The 26780-nt window shown below is 36.9% G+C and overlaps 1 protein-coding gene across 1 annotated transcript in view; it reads right to left on the minus strand.

Moving 5' to 3' along the window:
* The window catches only part of RAI14 (retinoic acid induced 14), a 187611-nt gene that overhangs the window by 69421 nt on the left and 91410 nt on the right, over positions 1-26780 (minus strand). The window contains exon 3 of the mRNA XM_044664409.1: positions 221-351. Coding sequence (XP_044520344.1) covers positions 221-351 — 131 coding nt within the window. The remainder of the gene's footprint in view (positions 1-220; positions 352-26780) is intronic.

The raw sequence follows: 26780 nt of genomic DNA on the forward strand, positions 1-26780 counted from the left end.
TTTGTTGTTATTGTTGATAATAATAATTTGGAAATAGAAGAGAAAAGGATGAGATTTAGCAGTAATATTCACACAAACTCATGGGAAGTTCACAAAGCCACCTGAAACCATTTGTGAAATAAATGTCACATGGAGTCCCAGAAAATTTCCTGGGATCCTATTAGCATTCCAAGGCATGAAAATCTTAACTAACTCATACAAAGGTCAACAAAATACTCACGCAGTTTTGCCTTCACTGTCATGCTTGGTGGCACAGGCACCCTTCTTGCCCAGCAAGGAGGCCACCTTCTCCACATCTCCATTCTCCACAGCCTGCAACAGCCGATCATCATTCTTATTCCACTCATTGGTCTGGAAAGCAAGGAAAAGAAGATGGAATAAAAGAATGAGTAAGACCCCTGTCACTCTGGGCTAGATAAGGTAAGTCTTTGCTATATCCTCCCATCAGCTCCCCAAAGCCCAGATAAAAAGTTTCCCAAAATTTATCAGCTTTAATAATACCTTTCCCTTCCCCCTTGGGAAAAGAGAGAGCCGTGTCCTAAAGAAAATTAGCAGCACTTCTGAAACTTGAACAGTTACCACAAAATTGCATATTAAAGTCGATTCTTTAAACTTGTGCCTAGTGCTCCCCAGAAGCCAGTTTACATATTAGCTCAATCCTAGCCAACTTTAGAACTGCCACCAGAGATGAGTCTTTGTCCTGGTGTCCAAGGTTCACTCAACGTAAACACGCCATGGAAGCAAATCTATCTAACCACCCAAGGTTACATGAGGTTTCAATAAATAAAATTGCCAATTTTGCTTTCTGTACTATCATCCTTTCTGGCCTTTGTTTACCAACTCCTATATTGTGAACTGAATACTTATTAATTCTAGAAAGCTGGGATGACAAGATCCTGTAGACAGATGCAACTTTGAGCAGCCCCAAACTACCCCTCCCCAAAGGCAAAACAATTCCTTTCCTTGTAAGTCACTGAAACATGTACAGATGGTAGCTACTCTCCCCCACTCCCTCCCAATTTCAAAAATATTTTATTAGAGTTAATTCTCACAAGCCAACTCACCAGAGACAATCCTAGTAAACGCTGAAGGTACGGCATGGCTGGCAACCAACACGTTCAGGACTAAGAACCTGTAGCAAATAATCAGAAAGGGGAGGGACCTAACTCCAACCACCAACAGGATGAGAGAGGCTGGGACAGGCCTAGATTTAGATCAGGCTCCCACTTGTCTTTGTTTTCTGACACAGCAGCTGATAATGAAAGCATGGAAAGGAGCTGCTGTTGCCCAAAATAGGCCAGTCCCCAATGAGGCAAGGTCTCCAGATGTCCAAGAACTTGGCTGAGAAAAGATATCCTAAATGAAATGTTTCCAATTTGGGGGGAGTTGCTCCCTGGCTTTTGTTCCATTTGGAAAATGCCAGGTTTTCCTAGGTCTACACGATCTGTAAATTACATTACAATAAATTTCTATCCTTCCAGACACCTTAAAAGGTTCCTAAACTTGCTGTCACAGTAAATAATTCTGGTTAGAAAAAGCTTCATTTGTTTGCATCTCAAGATTATTATCTACATGGAATGACAGGTTGCATTCCCAGAGCTTACCAAAAATGTAATAAATGGATGAAAAAAGTTATTAATTATGTACTCTCTTTCAGGCAATGATAAGGAGATAAATTAAAAAATAAGACAGCCTTGGGGGAGCAAGGTGGCTCAGTGAATTGAGAGCCAGGCTTGGAGTTGTGAGATCCTGGATTCAAATTTAGTCTTAGACACTTCTTAGCTGTGTGTCCCTGGGCAAGTCATTTAACTCTCATCACCTAACTCTAACTGCTCTTTTCATTTGGAACCAATTCTTAGTATTGAATCTAAGATGGAAGGTAAGGGTTTTAAAGGAAAAAAAAGACAGTACCTGTCCTCAAGAACCTTACATTCTGGGGAAAACAACACATAAAGAGAACTGGTGGCCAGGAAAGGGACTTATGGTCTGGAAAATCATAAGGATGGAGAGTTGGAATAAAAGACCTGTCAAACGACATGGCCTTTTTAGAAGTACTGGCAGTGTTGACCAGAAGCTATTTCCCTCAATAGAAAAAGACGAAAGGCTATGGACAAAAATCCATCACAGGATCCAGACTCAGAGCCCAAGTTGATTTAACAGATCTTTGGAGCTAAAGACCCTTAGAAAGAACCTAATAAGTGAAATCTTCCCTACCCCAACCCCTTTGGCATAATTTTAATAGATAAGGGAAAGGAGATTGATTATCAAGTATCCTGTCCAAAGTCAAATGAAGAGTCCAGCCTTCATCTAGTTAGTGCTCTGATTCTATTCCTGATATTCCAAATGTTTAAAATATATTTCCTTTTTTGCTTAAAGTATAGAATCCTTGCCCATACTTTGAAATTCATATGCCACTGCTGGTAGAACTATAAACTGATCCAATGATTCTGGAGGGCAATTTGGAATTATGCCCAAAGGGCTATAAAAGAATGCATACCTTTTAATCCATTAATACTACTACTAGATCTGTATCCCAAAGAGATTTTAAAAAATAGGAAAGAACATCTTTGTACAAAAATATTTATAGCTGCTCTTTTTGTGGTGGCAAAGAATTGGAAACTAAAGAGATGTCCCTCAATTGGGGAATGGCTGAACAAAATGTGGTATATGATGGTGATGGAATAGTATTATGCTGTAAGGAATGATGAACAGGGTGCTTTCCTGTTCATCTGGAAAGATGACATGAACTGATGCACAGTGAAATAAGCAGAACCAGGAGAACACTGGACACAGTAACAGCAATATTGTGAAACAATCAAATGTCATAGACTTTGCTATTAACAGCAATACAATGATCCAGAACAATCTAAGGGACTTGTGGAAAAGAATGCTATTCGCCTTCAGAGAAAGAACTTTAGGAATTTAAATGAAAGCTTATAATTGATGACTTGTTTATTTGGGTATATGTTTTGGGGTTTTGGTTTTATAAGATTATTTATTTACAAAAATGAATAACATGGAAATGTTTTGCACAATAATTCATGTATAATCCAGACGGTATTGCTTGTCAGCTCCGAGAGGCAAGGGGAGAAGGGAGGGAAACAATATGGATCACATAATTTTGGAAAACTTATGTGAAAATTTGTTATTAAAATAAAAAATCCAAATTAAAAAGATAAATAAAACTCAAATGTTGCCTTCTCCATGAAGTCATTCCTGAACACCACACCAAGCTCCTAGACTTAGACCATAACAATATTATAGCTTTACATCTCTAATGTAGTTATCATGTAATATTGTACATCATATTTATCTGTGCCATTCTCTCCAGCTGCAAACTCCATAAGAGTAGAGTCCAACCAGATGTTATCTAAACTTTGTATACCTCCCTCCCTGCCCCACCCTCACCCCACAGCCCAGCCACCTAGCACAATATATCACATAGCAAGTAAGGACAAAAATTCCTGTTGGATGGCAAAGTCGTTTAGGATCTTTTCCTGACCAGAGATGACCAAGCTAAATCATTTTGGGAGGAAGACAAAAAGGAGGGTAAGCTACAGAAAAACAAAACATGCAAACAAAAAACCAAAGGCTATTTATACCCACTTAGAAACTAGCTTGTGGAGAGGCTCCATTCTTTACATCATACTGCAATGTGGCAACAAAATGCCCCCAACCTGTGTTATGGGTAGCACTATTTTCAGGTTATCAACAGCCAAATCCTTTATGAGTGCCCCTAAAAAGATTTGGAGATAGCCTAATCTGAGTCAAGGTGAATGAATATGCCAGTTGCTTGATCTGCATAGCTGTAGCCTGCAAAAGTTGGCATTCCTTGTGAATACTACTCTTCTGGTGTGAGAAGGCTGTACATGGAAGCTATTCTAAGATTAGGTGCTTCCAGGAAGAATTTCTTTTCCATTGAGCTATTGACCATCTAAGGTCAAAGGTACCTCCTAGCCTATTCACAGAGAGGAATTCCATTTATATGCAAACAGTAAATCATCTCATCTGAGCTAAATGATCAATGAAGCTTCTTCCTGGCCAGGAGCACAGCAAACTCGGCAGCCCTCAGCACCAGAAGTTATCAATAGAAAAGGAAGCCTCACATTTCCTCTGCTTATTGATGGGTGCCAGCAATAACATATTGCTGTTCATTTGCCCCAGACTAAAATTTACAAGTAAATTTGTCTAGTAAACAATTATCTTGGGATATAATTTTCAATCACTGAATTCCAATAACTTTTCATCAAAAGGTAAAGTATGCAGCATCTTTTAGGATTTTCCTGACCTGAGACAACCAAGCTAAGGACCCCAAAATGGAGGAGCAGCTATAGAAAACAGAAAAGTTACACTCATTTAGGAAATAGTCTTTTGGAGTCATTTTTTCATTCATTAAGCATTTCTTTTACTTATATCCTTTTAGGAAGTAGCCTGAAGAGTGATTCTAGTCATTCTTTCACTCAACAAGAATGTACTTAAACTCTGTGTTGGTCATCTTCCTGAGTTCTGATCTGGTCACAGACATTCCTAGCTGTGTGATCAGGGGCAAGTCATTCAACCCTGTTGGCGGCCTCATTTTCCCTTTGCCAAGAAAACTCCAAATGAGGTCATAAAGAGTTGGACATGACTGAACATGAACAATAACACAATGTTGTTGGTACATAGGTAAGCACAAAGGAAATAACAATGAAACTCTCCCTGCTCTCAAGAAGCTTGAAGTCCATCAAGAGAGAAAAACCTCCCAACATGTAGATGTACGAGTACAAGATACACACAAAGTAATTTGGAGAGAAAGGGAGAAAATACTAACAAGTAGAGAAATCAGGAAAGTTCTTGTGTACTCTTAAAGCCTGATAGCTCCAATTAGGGTAGAATCTGACCACTGGGGAACAGGGATTTGTTTTTCTAAAATCAATAACAAAGGGAATAAGTTCAACTTGCATAGCAAATATCAAAAAATAGTAAATGGTTACTTACTAGTAAAGAAATGGGCCCACTTTCATTTTGGAAAATATGATTCATGAAAAATGAAAAGGAATCAATTCCCTTACTAGCAAATGAGTATCCATTTACTATTTCTTGCTTTTTGTAAGAATTCCTTAAAATAACCACTCTCATTTATATAACTTTAAAGTTTGCAAAAGCTAAGCCAAATACTGACCCTTTTCCTTTTGTTTGAATTTTTCCCAATAAACCCTGCCAGAATCTAGTTTCTTCTCAAGATAAAGCTGGCAAAGTCAGGGCATCCATGATATGTATACATGTATGTATACAAATATACATATAACTATGTTTAAACATGCATGCTAACAATTCAATTGGCATGTGGAGTTCAGTAGAGGCAGCAGAAGGTGGAGAGGAAGAAAAGATACTTTTAATTGAGCTGGGAAGATATCTGTGTACCACATGTGGTACCTGGGAGATGAGAACAAAGGAAGGAGGAAAAATTCAGGCTAGGAAGAGAATTAGTATAGTTGTCAGGCAAAGAAGAAATAGTGAAGGTGTTTCAACAGCTAAATTTCACTTGTGGAATTCTCAGAGACTCAGAGAGGGATTGTGATAAAAAATTGCAATAAAAAGAAACTGAGGTACAATGTTTCAAGCATGATTGATTTATTAGCAAGGTTAGCATTTGCCATTAAAAGGGATCCAAGACAAAGAGAAAAGAAGAGCCCTGGTAATAAGTTCAATGTAGAAAACCTAGTTTATGAACAGCTGGCTTTTCCAAGATGTGGTACTGTTATCCAGACAATCACTATTAGGGTTAAGGGTCAACTGATGCTTACAAAGCTCTATTCTCTGGTCATGGGCCAGGAAGCTGTTTATACTAATAATAAGCTTTGGAATTCACAACTTGCCATTTCACATCCCTTTCAAAACCACAGCTTTGAAGGTACCATCTCCCTCATTCCCTAAGATAGACCACTGAGATTCTCCTACTGCTTCTATTCTTGTCAGTCACCATACATTTATTAAGAATCTATTGGACATCAGGCATGATACTAAAAAGCACAAAAAATACAAATATGAAAAAGAAAAAAAAAAAGAAGCCAGACTCTGCTTTTAAGGCATTAAGCTGGCATTCTAATGAAGGAAAACAACACAAAAGGAATCTGAAAGTAGGATTAGAGGAGAAAAGGTATCCTGGTACCAGGGGCATAATGGAAAAAAAAGTTTGGAAGAGTATAGCTGAAAGGGAAATGAAGTACTAACTGGCCTGACGGAGGTTCTCAGAGTTTTTGAATTGTGCTCTCTAATGAATCAAGCCCAGGGGAAGAAGGGTATGAGGTATGAGTTCCAGAACTGAAATGATCTTGATGCATGAAGAGGATACTGAGGCATGATGACTAAGTCCAAAGGAATGTATTTGAGTGGAAAACATAAAGCACTTGTAAATAATTTCTATCCAAGGAGAAGGATGATGTTCTGTACCAAGAATTCCAATGTCCACTATTGGGAGAGCCTGAAGAGATGTCAAATAAATACTGTCCATATCAGGAACTCAGACCATGAATCTTGTCCCCTAGTGAAGTGGTTCTTCCTTAGCTGAAATCGTTATAAATGCCCACACCAACTTTCTTACTGACTCAATTTGTCTAGTCTTCTGCTATAAGGGAGGCTGATAAAAAAAACTGTTTAGTTCAGAATTGGAAAAGATTTCTATAACATTTCAAAATAACCCATTTCCCTGTCTGAAGAAAATGAACCTTACTAATATTTGTACTTATTGATCAGGAGGGTAAATTCTTTGCCTCTATCATGTCCCATGTCTTTAGTGCCCTTTATGTAGACTGGGCTCAACAAACTAAAACTGATAAACATTTCTGAAATGCCTACTATGTGCCAGGCCCTACTGCTGGGTCCTGAGGAGTCAGACAAAAATGAAAAATATCATTGCCTTTACAGAGCTTACATGTTACTGGAAAAAAAATTGAGGAAATGGTTTGGAATCAAAGGCTCCATCTACTTATTAATTTAATAACTATATGCATGCAGTTCTGAATACTTAGATGGTCACTTCTCCCTTTCTTATCCACTCAGTGAAAACTTTCCCACATATCTTTCAGGATGCAGCAAAAATGCCATCACTTCCTGAGTCTTATCTGATACTCTCAGCACATTCAAATCTCTTTATTCTCACAAACATTATAGCACTTCCCACCTGTACCACATAATCTAGTATTTTTGCACAAAGACCTATATTGTTCTCTAAAATTGTTTCACATTTATTCAGTCTGTCTTCTTAGCTAGTCTTTTGGCTAGTAGAATACATGGGCTGAGATTCCACTGACTCCAAGTATGACCTAGAGTCCCCCTCTCCTGCCATCTTTAGTCAACTCTTTGATGCTCATCTATAAAATGAGTGTTGAATTAGGCTACTTCTTTTCAAAAATTTTTTTCAATATATATTTTCTGAAATTATAAGATCCAAATTGTCTTCCTCCCTTCCTTTCTACCCACTCCTGGAGATGGTAAGCAATTTGATCTGGGTTATACATGTATTATGCAAAACATACTTCCACATTAGTCTCTGTTGCAAAAGAAGATTCATATAAAAACAAAACTCCCAAATAAAAATACAAATAAAGTGAAAAATAGTATGCTTTGATTTGTATTCTGACCAACAGTTTTTTTCCTCTGGAGGTGCAGAGAATTCTTTGTCATAAGTCCTTCAGAATAGTGCTGGATCATTGTATTGTTGAGAATAGCTAAATCTTTCACAGCTGATCACCATACAATATTGCAGTTACTGTGTACAATGTTCATTTGGTTCTGCTTATTTCACTTTGTATCAGTTTATATAGGTCTTTCCAGCTTTTTCTGAAATCTTTCTCTTCTTTATTTCTTAGCACACAATAGTATTCTATCACCATCATATAAGACAATTTCTTCAGCCATTCCCCAACTGATGGACATCCTTTCAATTTCTAACATCACAAAGAGTACCTTTTTTTAAAAAAATCTATTTGAGATACAGACCTAGTAGAGGTATTACTAGATCAAAGGGTATGTATAGTTTTATAGACCTTTAGGCATAGCTCCAAATTGTCCTCTAGAATGGCTGAATCAGTTCACAATTCCACTAATAATGCATTAGTGTCCTCATTTTGCCATGTCCCCCCCTCCCCAACATTTATCATTTTCCTTTGCTGTCATATGGATCAATCTGATAGGTTTGAGGTGGTAACTCAGACTTGCTTTAGTTTTCATTTCTCTAATCAAGAGCAATTTAGAATATTTTTTCATATGATTATTGACAGCTTTGATTTCTTTATCTGCAAACTGCTTGTTCATATCCTTTTATTATTTGTCAACTGGGGGAATGACATTCTTATTTGACTCAGTTTTCAATATTTTTGACTCAGTTCTCGATATAGGAGGAATTTCTGTAAAATTTTTTCCCTTCTAATACTGGTCACATCAGTTTTACTTGTACAAACCCTTTTGAATTTAATATAATCAACTAAGCCTCTCCTAACATTCAAAACTGTTATAGAAGAGGTAGCTAGGTGGCTCAGTAGGCAAAGAGTTAGGCCTAGAAATGAGAGGTCCTAGGCTCAAATCTAGCCTCACACACTTCCTAGCTATGTGACTTTGGGCAAGTCACTTAACTCCAAATGCCTGGCCCTCATTACTCTTCTGCCTTAGAATCAATATTTAGTATTGATTCTAAGACAGAAGGTAAGGGTTTAAAAATAAACCCATTATGGAAGCTTCCAATATAGGACCAAAGATTTAGTGTTAAAAGGTCATCTAATCCAAATCTCTCATTCCAAATGGGGTCATGAAAAGTTGGATATGACTTAATAACAAGAGCAACAACTCAACAGTGCCAGAAGGAATGTTTGCTCAGGAGGGGTTTACAATTCATTTTATCAATGGTAGACCCATACATTCTATTCTACCTACCATTATGGACAAAAGAGGTAATATAGTCAAGTGGAAAGGGGTTTGGGACTGATATTTTAGAAGTCTGAATTCTAATTTCAGTTCTGCCATTTCTAGGTTATCTAACTTTTGGATACATTGCCTCCATTCTGGACCCCATTTTCCTCAATTGTAAAGTAAGAAAATTGGACTGGATGACCTCTACTACCCCTTGCAATACTAATTTTCTAGGGCTCTGATTTTCATGAGGATTACCATGAGGATTCCTACATAGTAGCTGGCCTTTGGGAGCATACAATCTATAGCTAGAAATTCATTTTCCTTTCAAGGAGATTAGATAACACCTGAACTGAAATTCAAATTATTTAATTTTCTGTCCCAGTACCTAAATCATGATGATAAATCACTGGTAAAAATGCTTTACATGCACTTAAAGAGTCTCAAGAGAAACAAACCTTAAAACAAGCACTTTATTAAGCTTAACTCCATTTTCAGGGAACTGTAAGGGCATGTTGTTTCAGCTAAACACATTAAATAGCATTTGTAAATTTAGGAGGCCATATGTCACGTTGCAGAATTATGTGTAATGCCTTAACTATGAAGAGGAAAGTAAGACATGAGCCTTATAGGTCTTGCCCTGCAATCTGGCCTTGAAGCATTCTGGATAAGATATAAAAAGTGAGACTTTCAATAGCTTCTTTAGTGCTTCCAACACTTCTAGAGCTCTCTGAACTCTTTGATGTTAGCATATGAGGAACAGTCCAATTCCTTCTTTGATCCTAGTTACTTAATGCTCAATGGATAGGTGGCTCAATGGACAGAGTGTCGGGTCTGGAGTCAGAAAGACTCTTCTTCCTGAGTTCAAATGAGGCCTCATATACTTAGCTGTGTGACCCTGGGCAAGTTACTCAACCATGTTTGCCTCAGTTTCCTCACCTGGAAAATGAACCAGAGAAGGAAATGGCAAACCATTCCCATATCTCTGCCAGAAAAAATGGGATCACAAAGAACTAGACACAATGGAAACAAATGGACAACAACAACAACAAAATCAAGAAAACTTTAACCACCTTTTTGCTCTCCTTACCTTTCTTCCCTAGAACATAAATTTATTAAGAATTTTAGCAGTTATTGCCATTATTCTTGTTACACTATAATTATTTTTCTTACCTGTCCTTATTTCTATATCAGATAATAGATTCCCCTATTGAAGGTTGGACCCTTTTGAGAAACTTGACTTCCAGGGTAGAAGACAAAAACTTTTGTAGGCATCACAGGAGCACTGAGACTTGTAGGCAGGCAGTCTTTCACAAACCATAGCCCTAATTACCTTCTGTGACTAAGTTCTGATCATCTGGGCATAGAAAAGCAAGCCTTTTTCTTTTCCTCTCTTAGAAACAAACTTGTCAACATATTTGCAAGGAAGAGATTTTAAATTAAGACACTGGATTTCCTTCTGTACCAGAAAGAACGACATATCAAAATCTTTTGTGCTTATTGGGCATCTATTGTGATGGGCATTAGCAAAAACAGATACAAAAAACAGAGGGCTCAATTCCTGTCCTCAAAGAATTTACAATGTACTTGGAAAGATATCTGACACACAAGAAAGGAGAGCCAATAATACCAAAGAGCACATATGCCAAATTAACATTAAAGACATTAAGATTAAGGTAGTTCAGAGAAGAAAGAGATTCATATAGGGGTAAAAAAGGATAAAGAGATCTAGACCAGAGGTTTCAGATATTTAAAAACCCTTATCTTATATGATGTGTGTCGGTAACGGACCCCTTTGACAGTCCAGTGAAACCTATAGACCCCTTCAAAGAATAATTTTTGTTTCTTACATTCAAAACTGAAGTAAATGCTAAATTTCAGCAAGATTCAATGAAAATAAGGATATTATTTTTTCCCTATTCAAGTTAATGGAGTGTTGTCTCCTTCTCTGGAATAAAAACTCCCTGAAACCTGAGATCATGTCATTTTTGCCTTTGCCTCCCCAATGGCCAGCACAGTATCAGGCACAAGGAAGCATTTAATTTATGCTTGCTGATTATCACAATAGTCCAGGTAAAACTGGATGTGACGGCCCAAGCCTGGAGTCTGTCATCCTGTCAGGGAGGCTAAGACTGGTGGATCACCTGAGCCTCTAAGCTGTAGTGGGTTAAGTCCATTGTAGGTTTCTGTAAATATGGTGAGTCCCCACATAGTGGGGGTCTACCAGGCTGCCTAAGGAGGGACAAACTGGTACAAGAAGGAAAAATGGAACAGGTCAAGGTTCCCATGCTGACTGGAAGTAGAATTCACCTTATTAGTGAAGTTACTGAACCTCCAACCTGGGCGAGACAGAGAGACACAGTCTTCAAAAAACAAAACACCGCTACCAAAATAAAAGGTAATTACCAGGCAAAGGGTCATGAAGATCTTAACTAGAGAAGATGATGGATGCAAGACAAAGGGGGTAGAACTATCTATGGAAGCAGAATTAGCAGGACTTGACAATGATCGAAAGAAGGTATGGGAGTCCAATAGGGGAAAAGGATCCACTTATACAAAAATATCTATAGCAGTTCTTTTTGTGGTGGCAAAGAATTAGAAACTGAAGAAATGTCTATCAACTGGGGAATGGCTGATGAAGTTGTGGTATATGAGTGTAATAGAATACTATTATGCCATAAGAAGTGAAGAACAAGCTGATCACAAAAATCCTAAAAAGACTTATATGAACTGATACAAAGAGAAGTGAAAAGAACCAGGAGTAGGGAGCAGCTGGGTAGCTCAGTGGATTGAGAGTCATGCCTAGAGACAGGAGGTCCTAGGTTAAAATCTGGCCTCAAACACTTCCCAGCTGTGTGACCCTGGGCAAGTCACTTGACCCCCATTGCCCACCCTTACCACTCTTCCACCTAGGAGCCAATACACCGAAGTTAAGGGTCAAAAAAAAACAAACAAACCAGGAGATGATGATCAATTGTGAATGACTTAACTATTATCAGCAATGCAAAGATTCAAGACAACTCTAAGGGACTCATGACGAAAAAGGCGATCCACCACCATATAAAGAACTGACAGAGTCTGAATGCAGATTGAAGCATACTATTCTTTATTTAATTTCCTCCATGAATTTTTCTCTGTCTTTTTTCACAACAAGACGAACATGGAAATATGTATTGTATGATAACCCATGTATAACTTATATATCATATTACCTGCCATCTTGGGGAGGAGTAAGGGGGGGAGAAAAAGAATATGGATCACAAAATAGCAATTATTAATAATTATATCAACATGCAAAAATTTAAGTTAAAAAGGTAAGGGAGTAGGAAGGGTTAACGATAATTTGAAGTTATGAACTATTAAGATGAGGATGATGCTGGTGACATCATTATAAGAAGGGGAATCTAAAGGATAGGAGGGTTTAGGAGGAAGTTCCATTTGGTATTTGTTTAAAGTCAAGTTAAGATGAAAATTGTTTTGTTTTTTTAAAGCAAAAGGCAATAAAAGTTTTGTTTATGACAAGGTTTAGTTACTACTTAAGCTCATTCTTGATAATTTCCTCTAAGGTGGCAGTCTCACATTCCACACACACATTATTACAAACAGATTTCCCAAACATGCCATGTTATAATGTCCTAGCTATTCACTCTACATAATGCCCTCCTTGTTCACACAGAAGCCAGGCAGGTGTTTCTGATATGTAAATAAACCTTTACACCAGCTTCCCTTTCCCTCTTAATATTCTAGTCTGTGTTCACTGGTTGATACTGATAGAATTCAGTTTGATCTATTAGAATCTTTTACTGTATTTTATTCATAGAATAGGAGCACAAGGAACTCAATCAATAACTCAGTATACCAAAGCCCAGTCATATTTTTCTATTTTATTGCTCTGAGAACTACTGCTGATAAAGTAATAAAAGTTAAACCTTCCTTGTTTTTTCTGGTGGTTGTGGTCATAGTTCAGTCAGATTTGAACTCAGGAAGATGAGTCTTCCTGACTCCAGACCTGACATTCCATCTACTAGGCTACCTGACTGCCCGAGGAAATCAACTGGTACCCAAAAGCACTTCTAATGCACAAGGGCACTCATCATGAGGTAGGTAGCAGAGTCTGTTCTTTGTGCTAAGATAGAGAATGGCTCATTCAGGAGAGAAAAAGCTTATGGGAGGGAAAAAACTTCCAAATAAGCAAGTCAGAGAGAGAGGTGGGCTCTTGGATTTGGAGTCAGAGAACCTGGAATGTAATTCAAATTCCACCCTGACACTTATTATTTGTGTGACTTTGGAAAAGCTATTTAACCTTTCCAGAACCATTTCCTCATCTGTAAAATGGTGTGAGGGGATTCTAAATGACCTCTAAGGGCCCTTTCCAACTCTCTGAATCTAGTCCATTTGGAAGTCCATCTGTATAGTGGAAAGAGTTGCATCTTGGGACAAAAAGATCTAAAAAAGGAATACCTGCCCCATCTTCTGAGCATGATAGTTCTGAGTATCAAGTGAGAGAAAATTATGGTATGTAAGATGCTGTGTGACACTAAGATCAGTCAAAGAGGAAGGATTTTATTAATCATCTACTATGTGCCAAGCACTGTGCCAAGCCCCGGGATTACAAATGACTGACCAAGGTCTCAGGGAACTTGCATTCTAATGGAGAAAAACAACACATAAAAGGAAGCTGATGGGAGTGGGAGAAGGAGAGAAGTACTTATCATGGGGCCATGATGAAGAAATGTAGAGGACTATAACTGAGTGGGAAACAGAGAGATGTCTGACCTGGGCATCGTCCTTAAACAGAAATTCCAAAAGGAGTTCTCCACCTGCCATCTTGGGGAGGGGCCCTAGAGGCAAAGGGTACTGATAAAGTGTGGGCTTGGGGGCTGAAGTGATCACCAGGAAGGAGTTCCTGGGGCATGATAGAGTTCAGAGTGGGGAAGATGGGTGGGAAATGAAGAGATTATTATTATTATGCAAACTACCAAAATAAACTCTTTATAACAAAAGAGAAAGACCAAAATTCCAATTGATTGAAACACCAAAGTAGTGTAGGACTCAGTTTCCTCATGTGTTAAATTTCATAATAGGCCAAGGTAAAGTCTAAAGACCCTTCCAGCTTCAGATCCTACAATGGTTATGTAAAAAGATCACAATGGGGAAGGGGAAAGAATCAGCTTTATTCTAATCTAACCCTGGAAGTTTCTAATTCCTCAGTCTTTTAAGTCCTTTAATCAAACTCAATACTTGAATGAATGCTTTGCTTTATACAAAAGAAATAGGGAAGGGATTATTCCCTTTAAAAAAGGGATTCAGCATATGCTGTATCTGAATAGTCCACTAGCCTAGGATGTGTTTAAAGTTGGACTTAGCTAATGAAACTGTGACTTACCCCTAATTTGAAAGAAATATACTTGCTGTTTCATAAAATTAGGTACATTTGTGACCTAAGCATATTATATCTGAAGTACGAATTCATTGGCCAAGTTCTCATCATACACAGATAGAACATTCCAAGACATGTCTGCCTATAATTTAAGCACATGCCAAAAGTATTCTAGGCATGCATTTGACCATAACATCCAGTCTCAATTCCTACATTTTTCTCAGACTCAAAAGTGGTACAGTATAGATTTCATATGGAGTAGGTGGCTGTATGAAGTTAAAAATAAATCTGTTTCTTGCACAAGTTCTGCCTAAATAGAAAATAAGACCAACTAAATGTTCAGAGGGGATGGCAGAATTTCAAGCACAGAGGCCTCAGGGGACAAAAGGAGCCTGAGCAACATGAAGGGATTTTAGGGTTAGAGGGAGGCCCCTAAGAGATCAACTAATACAGTTTTTACATTTTATAGGGAATGAAACTGAGGCTCAAAGTGGAAACGTGACTTGGCCAGACTCACACAAACAGTAAAAAACAAGCTTTTGCTGGGACTGGAACTCAAGTCTTCTGATTCCAAATTAAGTGCCATTTCTTTAAATGCCTTTAAAGCACAAAAATCTGTTTAAGATTTGCTGCACATTTCCTATTCTTTTATGTGGACTCCATTAGCTCAGGAGGTAGAGGGCATAGTGCTAATGAAGCCAAGAATTCAATTTCTGGATAGGATAGGAAACATGCTCCAAGTAAAAACATTTACATAGCCATGGACTGCCCACACCTAACCTATCTGCAGCTGCAGGAGGGATAGATGAAAGCCCTGGAGAAAGAGGGAGCATAGATCAGCCAGAGCCACCATGATGGCTAGGAAAAGAGTTCAATTCAACAAATGGGCCCTCAAAGACTGTATGTATGTACATCAGTAGCATTACCTTTCCATATGGATACAGGCCCATGTCCCCTTTTGTTAACATAAAACTCAGTATCAACTTGTAGTCAGAAAACCAAATGACTATAACTGTTTTAAGAAGCTACTTTATGAAGTATTTTTCCTTTGACATTCAATAAAGACCAAACCTTGGGCTAAAATTGATTAAGTCTTTTATTATTATTTATTATTTTGCAAGAACAGGAAAAATGCCAACTTCACAATCATATTCACACCTAAAACACACCCACAACTGACATGTAACAATACTTTTGCTTGAATATATATACTGGTTACAAGGGTACTGCTTTCATTGGTGGGGAGAGGTGGTAGAGAGATAATAAGTATTTGTTAATTGAGAAAAAATAAAATTAATTAAAAATTTTAAACTCTATTTAATTTATACTCTGTTAAAAATTATATACTGTATTCTTACCAACTGCCTACGAATGCCCCCTTCCCTACTTACTTGCTCCCACCTGTCTTGCCCTACCATACTGGCCCCCTTCTGACTTTTCTGTACACAGTGGCAACCATCCTGTCTGCTACCCAATTTCAAAATATAAGTTGCCAAACTGATATTCCTAAAATATAAATTGGACCACTTCACTTTTCCCCTTACTCCCAATTTTCAATGGTTCTTTATTGCTTCTAGAATAAAATATGAATTCCTCTTTAAAGCCCTCTATAATCTGATCTCAACCAGCTTTCTATTCTAATTTCATAATATTCCCCTTCCTGTACTCTCCATTCTAGTCAAACTACTTAGCTTCCTATATAATACTATCTCCCACTTCCAAGCATTTGCATAAGTGATTTCCCATGGATATAACACATTTACTTTTCATGTCCACTACTTAGAATCTCTATCTTTCTTTAAAAAACAAAAAACAACCCTTATCTTCTGTGTTAGAACTGATACTTTAATATGGACTCCAAAGCAGAAGAGAGATAAGGGCTAGATAACTGGGATTAAGTGACTTGCCAAGGGTCTTACAGATAGGAAGTGTCTAAAGCCAGATTTGAACTCATAAAGATTAGTCTTCCCAACTACTCCAGGCCTAGTATTGATGATCCAGGACAATTCTGAGAGACTTATGGGAAAGAATGCTATTCACATCCAGAGAAAGAACAGAGAAGAAATGCAGAAGTAAAACATATGGTTTGTTACTTGATTATATGGGTATAGGATGTGGGGTTTTGGTTGTAAAAGATTACTCTATTACAAAAGTGAATAATATGGAAATAGGTATTGAGTGATAATACAGGTATAACCCAGTGGAATTGTTTGTCAGTTCCTGGAGGGGGGAGGGAAGAATGGAGGGAGAAAACATGAATCATGTAACAATGGGAAAACACTTTAAAATAAATAAATAATTTTAAAAAATACCTGAGGTCTGAATCCTGTCTCAGACATTTACTAGCTGTGTGATGCCTGGCAAATCACTTAACCTCTGACTCAGTTTCCCTATCAACAAAATGGGGATAATGACAGCCCCTAAATCCCAAGGCTTTTAAAAGGATCAAATCATATAAAATATGTAAAATGCTTTGCAAACCTTAATGCTTTGTACAAATGGCAGCTCATCATCATCATCTTTTACTTTTCTGAACCCCAAACCTTTTTCACATCAATTATCAATGATAAATTCAGCTTTGGAAAATAGTTATTTGTGAATGTCTTCTTTCTCCAAATAGGGTGTAAGCTCCTTGAGGGCTGACACTATAATCTCTTTACATCCCATTGTGTAACAAGAAGTCTACTTTGCAACTAGCTTTGGGAACAGTCAATGGTTAGTCTGGTTTGACTTTGTTGCTGGCTGGTACCTGTTTAAAATTTTAAAAAAGGACTTAAGTAGAGAACCAGGATCCAACCACCTTAAGAAAACTTTGGTCTATTATTTAAATTACTGTAATATCTTTAATATGTATTGATTTCCATTTCTCTTCTAAACTCACATTTGTCACTGTGCACAAATATTTGCTGAAGAGTCATGGAATCTCTGATTTGGTATTTACGATACTTATTGTCTTCCAATGTCACCTGTAACACAGCCAGGAAAGATTAACTCTTCATGTGACTATTTCATCTCCCCAACTAGATTTTAAGTTCCTCGAGGGCAGGGGCCATGTCTTATATTTCTTTGTGTCCTTCATAATGCTAAGCACAGTGGCAAGTATATAGCTCCTACTCAAAATTGAAGTCTCTCTATCTATTTTTGATTGGAGGTATTGGCATTTCAACTCATCATTCCTATGCTGAAGATGTGTACATACTACAAGAAGGTTCGAAGTTCACTAAACATCCTATTTCCTAAAAAAATGTTAAATTGTACATTTATGTAGAATCTAGTATTGGGTGATTTACATTACAAGTACCTCTTATATAGTTTTAAAAATCATTTGGACATTCTAAACTATTTTGAGTAAGAGAACCATTGATCTATTTATAAACATAATTCTTGTAATTCTCAGAAAGGGCATATTTGTTATGGCTTTTCTACCCTCCAATAATAACAGAACCAAAAAAACCCAACATCCACCAGAGGGAAAAAAGTTCTCTCTTCCAAGAAATTATTTTTGTCTGATGTCTAAAGGCACAAAGCAATATTTTTAAGAGCACAAGACAAGGGGCTATGCGTTTCATTATCGGTCTGATCTTTCCAAGCCGTTGGATGTACACATGTCCCAACATCTGTAGCACAGACCAACCTCTTGCTCTAGAATACTTGTCAGTCCAGAGAAGATATATAGCAACCAAGCAAAACCCAAGAGGGCTTAACTCTGCAATTGAGAATTTCTTAATGAGAGTCATGGAGAAGCCAAAATGTAAGGCAAATGTCTAGATAGCCTGATATGGGGAATCATTGGAAAAGTCATTGACATTTCCATATGTAAAACCTCATTCATTACCCTTTTAGAGCACACATGGGATTTCCACAAATGTTCTGTTTAAAGTTTTATGATGTAGCCAGACATGGATGGGGGAACAAACAACCACCAGAAGAGAAAGAAATCCAATTAAGTGGTACTTGTGACTCAGATATGTAGCCTTAAGCACACTAGTTTTGACTCTCATCTAACAGTATTGTTAGAATCTGTTTCTTTATATCCCTTAAAACTTAAGTTAAAGTAATTAACATTTTAAAGGCATTATATGTTTGAAATACTTTAATTCTACTTTCTCACATAAGCAATGATTATACAGAGAAATAGACCACCTAAGTTCAACAAGAAGACAATGGGGTGCTCAGAACCTTTATCAGATTTCAAAGCAGTAAATTCTGATCCTGAATTCCAATTTCAACTTTACCATCAAATCTCCAGGAACAAGGGGTAAGAATAGCCATCCCAAAATAACATCATGGTAGGGCACCAAGCATTTGCCATTAACCAGATGGTAGTCAGGAACTAATGGGTTCAAATCCTACCTGACACTGACCAGAACAAGTCACTTAACCTTTCTGGTTCTCAGTTTCCTCATTTGTAAAATAAGTCAGATATCATGGTCTCAAAAGGTAGTTTATGGCTGTAATCTATTCTTCTATGATATCCCTATTTCTTTATTTCCCCCATATATTATTAACTGCAAAAATAATCTCAAATATTTTGCATTTTGCCTTCTTATCTCTTTCATGAACCCCTATCCAGAGCAATCAGTAACTCCCTATTGCATATCTTATCTAAATTCTTGTCTAGTACTAAAAGTCTTTCGTGAATCTCTTCCCTAATAATTTTCCAATATGTTCCCTTTACACAGTTTAGTAGCAATTCGACATATTTGGCATCTCAAGAAAATTAATTCATGCAAATCTTTAAATTAGTCTGCTTCTCACATGAAGATATCATTATACCTATATTATTAGCTTTGTGTATTCGAATTGGTTTGTTCAATGTATAATAAGGCTTCAGATCCCATCTCTACTGTTTGTTACTTGTATGAATTTGGACAAATCTCATTTCCTTGGATCTCGGTTTCCTTGGTTATAAAATAAGGTGGTTGGATTATTTGGCTTCTGAGGTTCCTCAGATATCTAAATCTGTTATCCTATGGATAATAATGAACTTAAACAAGTTATGCAATTCATTTAAAACATTAAAAAGTCCGTGCTACTAATGACTTGAAAGAAATCAAAGACTATTTGGAAACTCTTGCAGTGAGATCTAGTGATTGGTTTGATAGGTACTCATGTCCTGCCATTCAATTTATACAAAAATATCCTGCACAAAAATTATTTTCAGGCATTATAGGTATCATAGCTCTTGACAATTGACTCTCTGCTCATTGAAAAAGTCAGAAACTAAATCAAGTTGGTCAATAATTTCCTTTGATAGTGGCAGCATGTGAGGTTACATTGTGATCAAACTCCAGATCAACCTAAGTCTATAAACCATTGTAAATAGCCCTGGGACCAGCTGCTGCCCACAAGGGATAGATTTGGCCCAGATGACATAAAAGATTCAAAATGAGTCTATATGGATACCGTGATATTTTCTGTTACTTGCTAACATTTTGGCTTATGGTTTCAATCCTCAAACATAGCTATTTCTTAGGTATTTGTTCTTTTTTTAAGTAAAATGTTCTTTTGAGGACACCTGGCATGATGCTGCCACTAGGTGGCAATGGGTGCCTTGGCCTACATCATATAGTCTGAACTACAAGATGAGTCAAATCACAATCCCAAGTTTTTAAAATAAGAGATACGACTTATTCAAACTGCTAAATGCAAATAATTATAAAAGTAGATACAGTTATGAAAGAGTAGTTTAAATAATCATAAGAATATAAAATTTGGTACCTTTCTCACTAATCCTTAACTATCCAACCCAAAATCATGTATGAAAGCTTCATACTCGATTGTTTCTCTTTCCCTCATCTTAAATTTGATCCTGTGGGGCATGGCACTTCCCATATAATCTGTCTAAACTACTGCTGCTTCAGTCTCCCTACAGCCAAATATCCACACTATGATTCTTGTCCAGTCTTCATGAACAAGACACTCTATCCCTTTGCTCCAGGCATCTTCTCTGACTGTCCTCTATGCCTCTTCTGTTGTCTTTCTGATTTTCCTGGCTTCTTCTTAAATCCCAACTAAAATCTCATTTTTTGCTGTCTTTCCCTAACCCTTCTTAATTTTAGTATTTGCCCTCTTTTATTTCCTATTTGTCCTGTGTATGGCTCGCTTTGTACATATTTGTCTGCATGTTGTCTTCCCCATTAGACTGTAACCTCCTTGAGACTGCTCTCAAAAATTGTCTTTTGTCTTTTTTTTTTTTTTATATCCCCAGTGCTTAGCCCACGGCCCAGCACAGACAAGCATGTAATACATTTTTATTGGTTGATTTCTGTCTTGATATTTTTATACATGCTAATTCCCTCAGTTTTTACCTCTCCATTTGTCTAAATTCTTATCTTGCATCAATGCCTTGGCCCTGAAAAGAGCCTTGGAAACCACCTAATTGAATCTGTTTATGTTATAGATAGGCAAAATGAGGCCCCAAAAGGCTAAATTTAATTCAATCCAACAAATAATTATTGAGCCTATGCCTAGGTAACACATGTATTTTTCCCAACTACAAATGGGCAATAATAAAACTTGTTAATTGTGAAAAAAGAACCTCTATAACTATGACAAGCCTGTGCAAGAAGCTGGGAATAAGAGATTAAAAATTAGACAGTTTCTGCTCTTAAGGAACTGACATTTTCCCAGGGAAACTGACTAAATTTAAATAGAATGCATACAACATAAATACGAAGTGTGTGTTCAGACAGGCAGAAAAGCATCAATGAATGGAAAAATCACGAAACATTCCTATAAGAGATCCTTAAACTCTTCTTTTTAAGAAACTAGGAATTTTGGGAAGCATGGATGTGGAGGGAGAGCTTTCCAAGAGGCCAGGAATTCGATGTAGCATGTGGGCATTTAATAAAACTTTATGGGAAAAAAAAAAAACTTTATGGGACCTCATCCCTATGATTTGTTGAAGGGCTTCTGTCCTGAGAGAAGGTAACTTTTGGAGACTTTCGAGGGTAGAAGAATAATCAATAGAAGAATACTGGATTTTTTGAAGAAATAATGAGAAATGTGAATCTGCCTAAATCACCTTCCTTGTTCTGGGAGCAGGGGAGGTGGAGGTGGGGACAGATTCCAGTTCGAATAAACAAAGAGCCACAGTATTTCTTTCTGGGTTGTTAAAACAAGGTAGGACACATAAGGTGGAGCAGACTGCTGGGTCCAAAGTCAGAAAGACCATAGTTCAAATCTGGCTTCAGACACTTAACAGCTATGTGACCCTGGGCACGTCCCCTAAACCTATTTGGCTCAGTTTCCTCAACTGTTAAATGAGCTGGAGAAGGAATGGCAAACACTCTAATATCTTTGCCAAGAAAACTCCAAATGGGGTCACAAAGAGATGTATACAATGAAATGAGTAAGCCACAACAGGACACATAATAAAAAATAAAACAGTAGTAGTTATGAGATGATTGTAGCACATGGAAATGCAGCCCTATGGAAAAGCAAGGATAACCAAAACAGGACAATAAAGATACCTATGCTATTTTGAGATTGTACCAATCAAAAGACAGAACCAAATACACTATGGAAGCTTACAAGAAGCAGCAGATTATCAGGAAACCTTCAGTCATATCAAATAGCCCATTTTCTCACTACAATGAGCAGTTTAGAGAGATGGCCTAGAAGAATTTAATTTGAACTTAGCACTGTGGTGTCATTTCCCTCCCTCCCAACCAATAAATTCAAAGAAGAGAGAAGAGATATGACTCTTAAAACCAGGGAACTAAATTTTCCTTTTCACCTTGCTTTTCAGACAAACTGAATCTGACTGTATCTCATAAATGTAAACAACAACCTGTCGGGTACATACAGCTTCCCAGAACATAGCAATCCTACCTCTCTTCTCTCACACCTCTCTACCCACTCCTCCAGAGACATGGGTAACACAGCTAGGGAAATCTATTCTGAGGTAAGCTTCTCTGCTCTGAGGCCACTAATAGCTTGCTTTGTGGGTTAATTATCTTTGATATCTTCACAATTATTTCCAGATTTGAGAACAAATAAAATAAACTGAATTTACATATTAAAGCATCAAGTAATATACCATTTTTCAAATAAGTTAGTGTCAGGTAATTCCTTTGGAAGAGTCTTCTTAGGGAATTTAACTATTTTAATCTGGCAGACCTAGTTCCACCATTTTTAATTGAATGGAATGCAAAATTATGCACATGACAGGCAAAACCCACTCACCAAGAAGACAGAAGCACTCTCCTGGGCAATAGTCCACTAACAACTTTCTTGATGATAGTACAATGAAAAAAAGCACCAGCTAGGCCAAAAATCTCAGCTTCCCTGGTCATAAAATAGTCCTTGTAAATTGGAATTCTAGACCACAAGCATCCTTGGCTTGCCCTTTTGGTCCATTCTGTCTTTGGTGGAGGGGTAGGAGGAAGTAGAGGAGGCATTGTTTTTATGTCATTTCCTCCATGTCACTTCCATTGAGGCCACTACTCATCTTCTGCTAGGATCCCAGGAGACAAAGTAGCATGCCAACAGGCTTAAAGCTCCCTAGGCATTCCCAGGAAAAGCTGTCACAGGGAGGGTCAGGTTAGTATAAACAAGCTATCCTTGCTCTTGCTGGCCTCCTAGAGGGTCACAAGAGGTTTAAGGACTGGGCTCCAGGCACTCATTTATTTTTAATTTGGCCATTCATCATTTCTGTTAATCTTCTATTCTGTAAGTGGAAACTTCAAAAAGCAAGCAGGGTACCTAATGTTTTCAGTCCTGTTCTCTCATAATGATAGTCAAAGAAAAGTCATGGTTACAAAGTTTGTAGAGAAATATGGTTTTTAAGGCTATTAAACATTTAGCTACTGAATAATTCTAACTTTTTTTTCTTCTTCAAATAGAAGCAGTATCTCTTGCTTCTTATATTTTAAAACTGAAGACAAGGATGGATGGGGGAGATATCCAGTTGACATAGTGGAGAGAGTGCCAGGCCTGCAGACAGGAGGTCCTGGGTTCGAATTTGACCTCAGAATACTTTTAAGATGTGTGACCCTGGGCAAGTCGTTTAATCCTGATTAATTTCTTAGCCCTTGAGCCCTTCTATCTTAGAGTTGTTACAAGGACAGAACGTAAAGGTTAAAAAAGAAAGAAAGAAGGAAAATGGACGGGAGCCAGTTTAACTGAGCTTTATTAATTCACTCCATACATCCTGAAACAATGTACTCCAAAACTCCTCCATGAACTGGAAGGAGCAAGGTCATTTTCTCAGGCAATGTTTATGGAATTAAAAATTTGAATGAAATGCTCTTTAAAATAAAGCACACATTTACATAGACACATTTATGAAATATTTACTGTGTGCATGGTAAAGAACTAAGCACTTTAAATTCAAAGAAGAAAAATGACTGACTCTGCCCTCACAGTTTTTAATCCATGGAAGGAAGAAGATGCTTATAAAATAAACACTTCTTGTTTATTTAAAATATACAATTGACTTTAAAGGCATTGTGCCACTAAGTATAGGATATTTTGTTTCAGATATAAATTAATTTATTTATTCAGTCTGCTTTTCTTGATGATGGTTTGCTATGTTTGTGATAATCACAATAATGGTCTCTAAACTTATAAAAACTAATTAAGAGCCTATGAAGATTCCATAATTTTATTTTCTACTGATATTCATATAGGTACAAAATAATGTGATGGTCTACATATGATTTTGATTGTTGGTTTTTTAAATTTTCATCCTTTTGTAAATAATGGATAGCAGTTGGTAGCCAGATGATGCAGTGAATAAGATAAAGAACTTGGAGTCAAGTCATGAATTTGAATCCAACCCAGTAACTCTGGATAAGACAATTAACTTCTCTGGATTTCAGTTTCTTCATCTACAAAATGGAGTAGATGGGCTCATTGGTCTGTATAGTCCCTCACAGCTCTAATTTAATAATCTTATATTTTACTCATTTTTTTAAAGAAATAAAAAATATCTACAAGAAGGATATGAGCTCTAAAAGTACTCAAGAGCACATGAGTTAGTATCATATACACATGAAATGTTGAGACTTAACTTTAAATAAAAATAAAATTTGTACAATTATTCCTAGTATTACCTATAATATTTAAAAGTGATAAATAGACCCAGGCATTTCTGATTCACAGTCCAAACAGAGAAAACCTAGGATCAACAAAGAGATCTTTCTTGTCAATTTTTTAATTGAATATTAATTCTTTATTATATTGTAGAGAAATATTAATCAACTAATTAAGAGCTCATTAGGAAGTAAAGTTAAGTAGCATAATTTATTGATAGATTCATAAGAGAGATTAATAAATTGGGTTTCTTTAAATCTGAATGGAATCTCAGGGATGATTGATGGAAGAGAATTTTCTCAAAGAGCTTTGAGAAAGGCAGTTGATGTAACTGTTCACTCTTTGGGCTGACCTGAACAAGGAAAGTGATCCAAAGACAGCGGTTCTGCGAGTTTGGAAAATCTTGGTGAATTTACATCCTGAGAATAAACCATCTTATCTGGCCAAAGAAGAGGAGTTTGTTGGGTGCAGTATCTGTGACTGCTCCAATAAGTGGCAGTAAAGTCTGACTTGTTAAGAGTGGGGAAGGCAGTAGAATCTCTGATCAGCTATAAATCACATCTAAGCAGCAGGAAAGAGAAACCTGACTTCTTCTTGTTTATAAATTTATATTTAGAATAGGATAGATAGATAAGGATTTGGGGTTATAGATGAATAGGAAAAGAGGGTAGCTTCAACTCTGTTGAAGGAGAAGGTCCTCACGGACCAGATTGGGTTGGTTGGTTATAGTAAGATTTATTAGTACAGTGACCTACGTAATATAAGAAATACCTTTCTACCTGTTTCCTTTTACTATCCCTTCCTCCAAAATTTTTTATATTCTACAATAAATATATTTTTATATAACTGGCCTGAATTCTTTCAGACTGTTTAAAGAAGCCATCTTTCTCAACAGTAAAAACAACAGCCTGTCCATTCAGGACACAGGTATTGGAAATATCTATACCAATACCAATAATCAATAAGGGTTCAATAACCCTTATAAAAATATGTATAAACAATTTTTGACAACTTCTTTCTGACATTTTATAATTCAGATCCTCTCCTTTCCTCCTTCCTCAAGGCAGTAATTGTCTGATACAGGTTATATCAGTACTTTCATGTAATACATATTTCCATATTCCTCATGTGGTGACTGAAGTCACATATACAACAAAAAAAAAATCACAAAGGAAATAAAGCAAAGAATGGCATGCTTTCACTGCATTCGGATTCTAATAGTTCCTTCTCTGGATATGAATAGTGTTTTTTTCTTTTTCTTTTTTAATCATGAGTCCCTTGGCATTATCATGGAACCTTGTTATGCTGATAGTAGTTTAGTCATTCACAGTTAATCATCATAAATATTTCTGTTTCTGTACACAGTGTTCTTCTGGCTCTATTGACTTAATTTTGCTTCAGTTCATATAAACCTTTCTAGGTTTTTCTTAACTCATCCTGTTCATCATTTCTTATGGCACAACAGTTTTCCATTACAACCATATACCATAGCTTGTTAAGCTACTCGCCAATTGATGGACACACTCCCCCATTCCTCACCGTCTCTGTTTCCAATTCTTTGCCACTACAGAAAGAGCTGCTAAAATATTTTTGTACAAGTAGGTCTTTTTCCCTTATCTCTAATCTCTTTGGGAGACAGATCCAGTAGTGGTATTGCTGGATCAAAGGGTATGCACATTTCTATGATCCTTTGGGCATGATTCCATATTGTTCTCCAGAAGGGTCATACTAGTTCATAGTCCCACGAACAGTGCATTAGTGTCCCAATTTTGTCACACATCCTCCAATATCTATCATTTTCCTTTTTGGTCAGATTAGCTACTCTGATAGATGTGAGGTAGTGTCTCAGAATTGTTTTAATTTTTCTTGTAAGTTTTGCCCAAATATATCATGTCCACCAAAGATAGCCAAGTTTGCTAGGCTTTAATGGAATGGACAAGTTGAAAGACAGAAGACAATTAGAGTGGAAATAACATGACTACCCAGTTTGTAGATTCTTTGCTACAATTTCAGAATTAGCCAAGTAGATAGAAGGTTCAGTGAATAGAGAATTGAACTAGGAACCAAGAAGACCTGAGTTCAAATCAGACCTCACATATTTACTTAGGTGTACAACATCGGGCAGGTTGCTATCCCTGTCTATTTTATTTTCCTCACCTATAAAATGAGGAAAACAATAGCATCTATCTCTGAGGCTTGCTTTGAAGATCAAATACGATAAAATTTATAAAGCACTTTGCAATATAAATGTTGGCTATTGTTAAAATGCATAATTTTTGTAAAATCCAAGATTTAAACATTTTTTGAGAGAAATTCCAGGAAAAGTAGCTTGCTAACTCCTTGAATCAAGAAAATGAACTGTTTGAAGAAAATGCCATAAAGAAACCTCCACTGCATCTGAAGATCCAGAATGAACATTGAGACATAATTGATTGAACTGAAGGGAGTTGAACACATTTACTCTTAATGTAAA

This window comes from Gracilinanus agilis, chromosome 1, assembly GCF_016433145.1.
Source record: "Gracilinanus agilis isolate LMUSP501 chromosome 1, AgileGrace, whole genome shotgun sequence".
Lineage (NCBI taxonomy): Eukaryota > Metazoa > Chordata > Mammalia > Didelphimorphia > Didelphidae > Gracilinanus > Gracilinanus agilis.